General features: G+C 31.3%; 1 protein-coding gene across 1 annotated transcript; it reads right to left on the bottom strand.

Annotated features, from left to right (window-relative positions):
• Positions 1-766: 766 nt before the first annotated feature.
• On the bottom strand, positions 767-1,393 carry LOC117176434. The gene has a single exon (XM_033366674.1). It carries the CDS (start codon positions 1,391-1,393, stop codon positions 767-769), a length of 627 nt encoding a protein of 208 aa, XP_033222565.1.
• Between the last annotated feature and the right edge of the window lie 8,742 nt (positions 1,394-10,135).

Below are 10,135 nucleotides of genomic sequence, written 5' to 3'. Positions count from 1 at the left end.
TGGGTCCCCCCAGCAGCCACCCATATGTGGACTCATTGGAGATATAAATTTCCACTCTATTCTCTCCTCGGCTGCTCTGCGTTGAAGTGCTTCGCCTTCCATTTCAGCTAGTGCCTCCCTCAATTCTCGTTCGCCTCCGACAAAGTTGGTTCCATTTTCAGACATGATGAGTTTCGGCTTCCCTCTTCTACTCAGCATTCTGCGTAGTGTCATAATCATCGAGTCTGCCGATAATGAGTGAGCTATTTCCAGGTGTACTGCTCTGTAAACTAAACACGTCAACAAAACACCGTAGCGTTTTTCTCTTCTTCGACCGATCGCCCCTTGGTATGGACCAAAATAATCAACTCCTACGTTTGTAAAAGGATACTGCGATCCATCGGTTCGTACGATCGGAAGCTGTGCCATGGCTGGAATCCGGGGTTGGGCTCTTCGATTCTTGCAATCCTGACAAGAATTCCAGGTACTCTTTACTGCTGTTCGGGCCTTCAGGATCCAACATAACTGCTTCAAATCGTTGAGCACTCTCTCTCTTCCATGGTGCCCTGCCTGAAGATGAAAATGTTGTATCATGAGACGTACCGCAGGGTGTTTTCCTTCTAGGATCACGGGGTGCCTCGTAGCATGGCTTAAAGCACTGTTTTCTCTGATTCGACCATCCATTCTTATGAGACCGTCCGATCCCATCATCGGCGAAAGCTGGTATAATCGTGAAGTAGAAGCCGGATCCTTCTTCTTTCTCAACATTTCACGTTCTTCCGGAAAACTATCTGCCTGTCATCTTGAGAATTTCCAATTCCGCTTGCTGCACCTCAGGAACTGTCAGAGTCATGTCTGCAATATCTTTGCAGTCTTGGGAACGTTGCCAGTTTCTCCATTTTTTTGCGGTGAATTTGGTCCAAGCCCAGGTGCGAATCAGCCGATGCCATTTCGAAAACCTGGAAAAATTAATCAGAACATCGAAATTTACCTTCTGTGACACGGTGCCACAGAACTCTCTCTTCAAATCCAGGGTCTCTTCCTGTTGCTGCTCTGAGAGAGAAACTTGTGGCCACTCAGACTCGTCTCTCAGGAGAAATTCCGGTCCTGTGAACCACCTGTTCGTGGACTTTATTTCCAAAGGATAAGTTTCTCTGGCGGCTTCGTCTGCAACGTTCTCGTTAGTAGGTACCCGTCGCCATTTATTTTGAGCTGTCGATTCCAAAATTTCTCCAGTTCGATGAGCGACGAACGTCTGGTACTTACGTGCGTCTGATCGAATCCACCTGAGAACTGTCTGAGAGTCGGTCCACATGAACTTCCTTCCACTGGATATGCTGTGCTCTGAGCTGATAAAATTCGCCAGTCTGCTGCCCATAACCGCTGCCTGCAGTTCCAATCTTGGAATTGTCATCGGTTTAAGTGGCGCTACTCTACTTTTCGAAATAACTAAGGTCGTCCGAACTCCATTCTCCCTCTCCAGTCGCAGGAAGGCAACGGCTGCGAAGGCTTGCTGACTATCCGCAGAAAACATGTAGCTGGACATCCTGCAGTGCTCCCATATCTGAAACATAAGAACGAGGAATGCGCAGCGCAGCTGCACTGTCAAGAAACTGCAACCAAGTTCTCCACTTTTCACACAAGTTCTCTGGGAGTGGTTGATCCCAGTCGGCACCAGATCTCCAGATGTTTTGCATCAGAATTTTAGCTCTGATTGACATCACTGCTAGCAAACCCAATGGGTCGAAAACCGACATTATGAGTTTGAGAACATCCCTCTTGGTCGGTGACTTCTCTGCCGTGACGACTCTCTTTTTAAGTTTTGGAAACTCGGTGGTGAACGTGAAGATATCGCTGTCGGGTACCCAGATCACTCCCAGCACTCGTTGATAATCTTCACTGCTGAAAGATAGCTGACTGCAACCTGTTGCAATTTCGTCCTGGGGAAGAGATTCACGTACTTCCTTCGAGTTTGTTACCCAGTTCCGAATCTCGAAACCACCTTTCTGATGTATGAAATACACTTCCTTGGCTCGTTGAATGGCTTCCGTCGTAGTGTCCAGGCTGTCTAAGTAATCAACCATGTAGTGTTTCTGTGTTGTTGGATCGATAAGCATTTGGAAACTCATTTTCAAATTCTTTTGCATTTCTATTCCGAATTTCTTGGGCTACGTAAGGTGACGACACTGCCCCAAAAATCATGACTTGCATTTCGAATACGAATATCTCATTCGTGTCCTTATCTCGACCCAGGATTCTTTAGCTGCATCGATCTTCTTTCCGAATACGAACCTGATGAAACATCTTCTTCAGATCGCCTCCAATGGCGATCGCCCGCTCTCTGAACCAAAAGAGTATTCCCACTAGAGAACCAAGAAGATCTGGACCTTTCAGGAGCCAATCGTTTAAGCTCAAACCATGAGACTTCGCAGCTGCATCACGATCCATTTTTCTCTCTAGTGCAACGAATTTTTTCTCTGCCATCTTCCTACTAGGTGGCAACGTCTCGTTATTGGTCTTCCATAACAAACCTGCTTCCCACTTATTTCCATCTCGACGTGTTGTTCTGTTAATTAATTCCTCTGCACGCTGATCTTCCTTGGAGCGTAATCTGGTAGCAGTTGGATTTACACCGAATGTCTCGGTGTTCCAGAAATCCGTCTTTCTCAGGCTGATGTCATCCTTTTCTGTCCGATGATAAAACATTATGTACTCCGGTTCGGCTCTATTTTGCACTTCCCGTGCACAAACCAGCCTAAAGCAGTGAGAGAGGCCATGGGAGAATTTCCAGGGCCGAAAATTGATTTGCGAGCTACTAGCAATTCACCGTGATCTTCTCCGATCAAGATTCTAGGTTGCGCAAGCAGTATATCTGACAAAGGTAATCCTCGGAGATGCTGCCAGACATCAGTGTCGATTTTTACTGTGGATCGCAGTAAATTCAGTGTATTCTGTGTCTGTACGTCAGTCAGTGTGAACTCTCTGTCTTCAAGATCATTTGAAGGTCAACTTTGTGTTTTCAAATGAGAACGACTTTGACCTGAGAAAATACAGAGTTATCCCGATAACGCAAGCTGGAACTCGCTTAAATTTAAATGACCTTCAGCAGACCTGCAAAATCACACTTGACCTATGACCTGAGTATCTATTTGAATGTAAAATTTCCCACTCTTTCGATTGCCAATGTCAAAAATAGAGTTTCCTATTTGAAAATACAAAGTTGACCTTGAAATGGCTTTAAAGGTCAAGTTCAAGGTCAAAGTAAAGGTAAACAATAGATTTCTCGTTGAACCTTATAACTAATCTGCTCGCTTCTATATCCTAACCTTCCTCGCTGCGCCTCGCCTCGCACGCATGTCTCCCTTTCCTCGCGATGCCTCGCATTGCCAGCCTCTGTCTCCGCGGCTAACGCCTAATACTCAACTACTATTTACAATACATAGCTGTCCCGTTAACCCAACCATTGTTGCAATAACCCATGCAATAAATTCGAAAGACAGAATTATATTATTTCAAAATTTATGTTCAAAACGTCTTTTCCATTTATGCAACAACTTTAAATCTTGATTTTTTTTCTTTAAATTACGTGTTTAACTGTGATAATACAAATTCATGCATTGGCATAAGCAGCGTTTTTGCAACCCAGATTGAGTTGAGTGATCCAACCGATTGACACCAAATTTTGGTTAGAAGCATTTATTTATGATTGAGATAAATAATACAAAATTTCAAACATTCAAATGGAATATTTTGCATAATGGAAAAGAAAATTGTGTGATCTTTATTTTAATTATTAAATTTTAATACTGGGTTACGAATTACTAATTTTGAAATAGTTCTAGGGAAAAAATATAATAGATTAAAAAAGTTAAATCTTTCATGTTCCCAAAACAACAAGCTGTTATGCGATTTAAATTAATTAATTAAAATTTTAGAAAATTGAAGATAAGACTTTAAATATATTTGTAATTTAAAATCACTAAACTGTCTTATAGAACGAACAGGTTTAATGATACAACCTTCCAATAATATTTAACCATGATAACTATTGTTTACCAGGGTGGCCATAGGTCAAAGTAAAACTGAAATCATAGTGAAAGTCAAGGATTTTGAAAAAACAATCTTGCAAAAGTCAGAAATTTTCTGCAAGAAGGACTTTACATAACTATTAAGGCTATTACATTTTTTCAAATTTATTTTGAACTTGAATTTATTTTATTCAGTTTAAAAAAGATTCTGTATTAAGAATGTTACAAAATTAAGATGCTGATCTTTTAATGTAAATGGTCAGGGAAAAACTATGGAATAATGAACCGGATATCATATTCTCATTATTAATTTACTTGCGTTGTATTAATTTCTTATTTCTTTGTTTCAGTTGATTCCTCCTGAGGATTATATCTTTTTTCAACATTACATTATTTTGCTGAAAATTCAATCTTTTTTGTTGCAATTTTTTTTTAAATTCAACTATTTTTTAAAAATTTTAAATCCAATCAATTGGGTAAAATACGAACTACATAAATCAGAACTTATACCATTATGTTGACAATTCCTTTTTCTCTGAAAAATTAAGTTTTTTCACTAAAAATCTAACTTTTCCGTTGTTTACTGAAAATAGATCATTTTTAGTTAAAAATTAAACTATTTGTCGAAAAATCTACTTCTTGGTTAAGAATTCAACTATTTTGTTGAAAATTCATATTTTTGGTTTGAAGGTTTAACAATCTGCATGAACTTATTTTTCTTTCGCGCCAGAAAATTTTTCATTTTTTAAAAAGTTCGTCCTTTGTTTATTGTTGAAAATCAATTTTTTTGTGCTGAAAATGGAACTTTTCCATTTTTGGCTAAAAATTGATCGCTTTAGTTAAAAATTCAACCATTTATTTGAAAATCCATGTATTTTGTGGACAATTAGTCTTTATGACAGAAATTTAAACTTCTTGGTCAAAAATTTGTATTTTGGTTAAAAATTGAACTATTTTGTTTAAATTCATATTTTTCAGTTGAAACTTGAACCATTTGCATGAAATTATTTTTCTTTCTTGACTAAAAAATCTCTATTTGTTAAAAATTAGAAAATTAATCATTGCAGTAAAAAATTCGTCTTTTTGAAGAAAATGTCACTATTTTCTTAAGAATTCCATTTTTGTTGAAAATTACTCGTTTTTACTCAAAATTAAACTTTTCCATTTTTAGCTCAAAATTAAACATTTCAGTTAAAAATTTAACCATTTGTTTGAAAATTCATGCATTTTATTAAAAATTTGTCTTTTTTGATAGAATTAAATTAAACTTCTTGGCTGAAAATTCGTCTTTTCATTTAATAATTGAACTATTTGGTTAAAAATGTTAATATATTTTTTTAATCGAACTATTTTGTTAAAATTTTAACTATGGCGTTAAAAAATTAACCGTTTTGTAAAAAACTCAAGTATTTTGTTAAATATCATATTTTTGGTTAAACGTTTAACATTCTGTATGCAATTATATTTGTTTCTACACTGAGAAATCTTTATTTGTTGAAAATTTATGCGTTTTATTGGCAAATTTATCATTGTATTTAAAAATTCATCTTTCTGGATTAAAATTCTACTATTTTGTTCAAAATTCCTATTTTTGTTGCAAATTCATAATTGCAAATCATTAATTAAAGTTATTGATTAAAAATTAATTTCTTTGGTTAAAAAATTAACTTTTTTTTAAATTCATATTTTTGTCTTGAAAGTTTAACAATTTGCATGAACATATTTTTCTTTCTTGACTCAAAAATCTCTATTTGTTAAAAATTTGGCCGTTTATTTTGTAAATTTATCATTGTAGTTAAAAGTTTACCTTTTTTAATAAAGATTACACGACCTTTTTAAAAATTCATTTTTTTGTAAAGAATTAAGTTTTTTACTAAAAATTAAACTTTTCTATTTTTAAATAAAAATTGAACTTTTTCAGTTAGAAATTCAAACATTTGTTACAAAATCTATGTACTTTTTGAAAATTCATATTTCATGATAGAAAATTCAAATGGTTTGTCAAAAATTCAACTCTTGTGTTAAAAATTCATATTTTTTGGCTCATGGTTAGCGGTCTGTATGAAATAATTTTTCTTTTTGACTAAAAATTCTTTACTTGTTAAAAATGGATCCGTTTGTTTAGAAAATTCATCATTGTAGTAGAAAATTTATCTCATTGAATGAAAATTCCCTTTTTTTTAATGAAGTCTTTTACGGGAAATTTAATTTTTCCAGTTTTATCTACAGATTTATATTTTTCAGTTGATAATTTAAGTATTTGTTTTAAAATATACCTTTTTTGTTAAAAATTCGTCTTTGTTGTAGAAAAATAAACTTCCGGTTTAAAATTCGCCTTTTTCTTTAAAAAATTCAAATATTTGGTTAAAAAGTTAAATATTTGGTTAAAAATTCAACTATTTCATTAAAAATGAAACTTTTTTGTTAAAAATTAAACTTTTTTTTAAAAAAATAAACTTGTAAGCTCATTAAGAAAAAGCCTCCTGCTTACAGACAACCGTTCTTACAAACTCGCGAACGGGTCTCAGCATCCAGGCGTAAAAAACGCGCAGTCGCGACATCTCCCACTAAAAAATTGGTTTATTTTTTTTTTTTTTGCTACAATTTTAACTGCTCTCTGTTGAAGTATCTTTTTTGTTTTCAAATTTGACCATTTGATTGAAAAATCATCTTTATGATATCCATTTGTTTTAGTTAAAATAAATCAATTAATCAAAGAATTTTAAATTACAATCGGAAATGTTATTGCTTAATTCCATCTATGAAAGGGGTAAATGCTCGCCTCTGAGTATTATTGATCAGAGAAAATGAAAAAATCGTTAGGGAAATTAAGGAAATAGGCAGGAAAGTTTTTAATCAATTTTGTCGGTCCCCCTGTTCAGTCAATGAACTTTTAATATTAAATACTATTTTAAGGAAAATTAAAATGAATAAAAATAGAAATCTAAAATCCGATTTTAGTGCTACAGTGGATGAATTTTCGAATACAAAAAATTAACAGTATAGTATCTTTAAAGCCATGTGTGAATTATGGAAATGAAAATTGTGATCGTTAAAAATTTAAACTTTCACACCGAGAGTTTTAAGAAGTAGAAGATCTTGTAAGCAATTGACTAATTTAAATTCAATAATTATTCTAATTATTTATTCTAAGAATAGGCCTTGACTTTCAGATTGTAAGAAATAATAAGTACTAGTTGAATAATTGCAATTTTGGATGGTTATTTGAATTTTTATATATATTTTTTTAGCAATATATATATCCAGTGCAAAGCAATATGGTTAATTTAGTATCATTAGGACAGGGATCGCACAATTATCATTATACCTTTCCTTGGATTATAAAGCATCAGAATATGGTAACCGCCGTTCAAATACAGTTAACCTCTTCTATAGTGCCGATTTCGGGGCTGACGGTGGGTGGAAACTAACTCATTAGAGCCTGCTCCGCTTTTGTTTGTTCACGCCTGACTGCTCACCTGAGTGACAGCCGCAGAACCCGCATACCCCGCGAACCCCGCGCAGCACCTGTTACACCTACTTGTGGGGCGGCGTCAATTCTCGGAAGGGCTATACAAGGGAGGGCTATTGAAGAGGTTCACTCTATATCAACCTTTGTAATCAATAAATTTGTCAAAATAAATCATTTTACTTAATAATGAAATTTATTTATAAATTTTTCTAGATATTATTGATAGAAGATACCATTTAAACCGAAAAACTTATTTTGAAGAATTTGAAAAAATTGTAATGCTTTTTAATAATTTTCATATATTTTAAAATTAAAAGTTTTTAAGAGATCTCGGGCAAAATTTTTAATGGTTTAGATTTAATTTTCAATCAATAATTTTAAGTTTAGAAGGTTTAAAAATGTGTGAAAAGAGAATATGGAAGGCCAAGACAATTTTTTAAATTTTTCTGTATTTAGAAAAATTTTAGGTAAACTTAATTTTGTAGAATGTTAAGAGAATTAAAAAAATATTTTTAAGATCCATGGGAAAATTTCAAATGATTGTTTCTTAATGAATTCCAAGCGCAAATTAAAAAATATTTTTAAAAATTTGTAATTATTTCCTAAATTTTTAAAAAGAGTAAGCCTAAGAGATACCTAGAAGTTTTAAAACGATTAAAAAATAATAGAAAATTATAAAATATTTTAGAACTTTGTAAGGTTTCAAGAAAATGAAAAAAGGTCTTGAAGTTCCTATGAAAATCTAAAATGATTTTTTATGAAAAAAAATAATTTTAAGAGAATATTTAAAAAGAATTCAAAACATTTTTAAAATTGTTAAAGGACAATCTGACATATTTTAAGACAATGTTTTTTATTAACAAAATTAAAAAATAATCATGGAAATTTTGAGTAATTTAAAAATATTAGAAAGTTTGGAAATTTTCAACGAATTAAGCAACAAATTTGCATAAGATTGAAAAAAGATTTCAAAACATTTTCAAAGATTTCCTTAAATTTTGAAAAAGAGTAGAAAATTTTAAAACAAAATTTTTTAATTTAGTAGAATTCAAAAAATAAAAATAAACAAGTAAATTCAAGAAATATTTAGAAGATTTGAAGAGATCGAAAAAGAATTTTAAACTCTAAAAGATTTAAAAAAATTATATTTTTTTAAAGATTTCGAATCAACACTTTAGATGCTTTAAAATAACTTTGAAAGGTGTCAAGTGAACAAACAAATTTTTTTTTAATTTCTAAGACAATTTTAGTAGATTTTGAGGCAATTTTTTACATTTTGAATAATTTTTCAAAATTTGACAAAAAAGTTCGAGCCAGCTAAAAATATTTTTAAGAGTTTAGGCATTTTCGAAAATGTATCCAATATTGTTTATTTTCTCCAAACTTCTAAAAGAAGAAAATTTTCTGAAATATTAAATATTTTAAACTCATCTTTAAAAAAAATTGAATTTAATTGTTTACAATTGTGCAATTTCAAAAAATGAAATCATAACGACCTTGTTTTGTATTATTCAATTTTAATTTTTAATTTTCAATGTAACATTTGTACATGGTCAGCTATTTAGTTGAAGATTAACAAAAAAGTTGAAAAATATTTGATTGGAATATTTCAAGCAAAAATAATAATTCTAAATAAAGTATTATCAAGTTTAAGTTTGAATAGTTACAAATTTAGTGTTGTAAATTTTTCTTCTGAGCACAGAATTTTCAATTCTTCCCTTACAAAAGTTTTGATTTTTGCAAATGAGTGTGAAATTGTAGAATTGCGAGAATCATAAATTAACAATTTGCAAATTGTTAATATTGAAAAATTTTAATTTACATAAAATAATTTAAATTTTGAAGGTTTTGAATTCAAAAATGTTTTCATTCTTGGTCATTAAACATTTTTTCAGTTTTAAGTTAGTTTGGAATCATTTAGGTTTTCATTTTCTGTAGTAGATATTTTTTTATTTTTCACATTTGAAATCACTTAATTTTGAGAGTTTCTTTGATAATTCCATTTTAAATGTTCCAAATTGAAAAAATATATTATTTTTAACTTTGCAAATAACAGTGAACTTATTTTTGATTCTAGAAAAATTTTCCCAATTGATCTTAATACTAAATAATAATTTTTTGGAAAAAAAATCTAAAATTCTAGAATTTCAAAAGCTTTGACTTTATATCATTCAGTTAAATTAATTCCAAAATCAATTGCCAGATTCCTAAATTCAAAATAAAATTGTTCAATTTTGAAGGCTTTGATTTAGAAATAGTATATTTGCAACTCCTTTCATATGAAATTTTCCAAGATAAAAAATTTAGGTCTGAAAATTGCAAATTGGAGAGGGTCTAATTGAAAATGCTTTAACTACAAAGCTTTAAATTTCAAATTTTCAAATTTTAGCAAATGTGAATTTTTGATAAAATATTTGAATTCTCAACCAAAATGATTAATTTTCAATAATCAAGATTAATTTTCTACCCAAATGGACGAAGTTTACCACAAAATATATCAATTTTCTACCAAATAATTGAATTTTTTGCTTGTAAAGAAGAAATTTGTTTTTAGAAATGGAATAAACACATTTTCAGATATCAAAACTAATTTTCAGCCAAAAATGTTCATTTTCAACCAAAAACTTAAATTTTTTACCAAATAATTAAATTCTAT

Source organism: Belonocnema kinseyi, chromosome 7, assembly GCF_010883055.1.
Source record: "Belonocnema kinseyi isolate 2016_QV_RU_SX_M_011 chromosome 7, B_treatae_v1, whole genome shotgun sequence".
NCBI lineage: Eukaryota > Metazoa > Arthropoda > Insecta > Hymenoptera > Cynipidae > Belonocnema > Belonocnema kinseyi.
This window is presented reverse-complemented; position numbering and strand designations above follow the sequence as displayed.

Coding starts and splice junctions, on each gene's coding strand:
- LOC117176434 (XM_033366674.1), bottom strand. CDS start 1,393: ATGACAATTCCAAGATTGGAACTGCAGGCAGCGGTTATGGGCAGCAGA.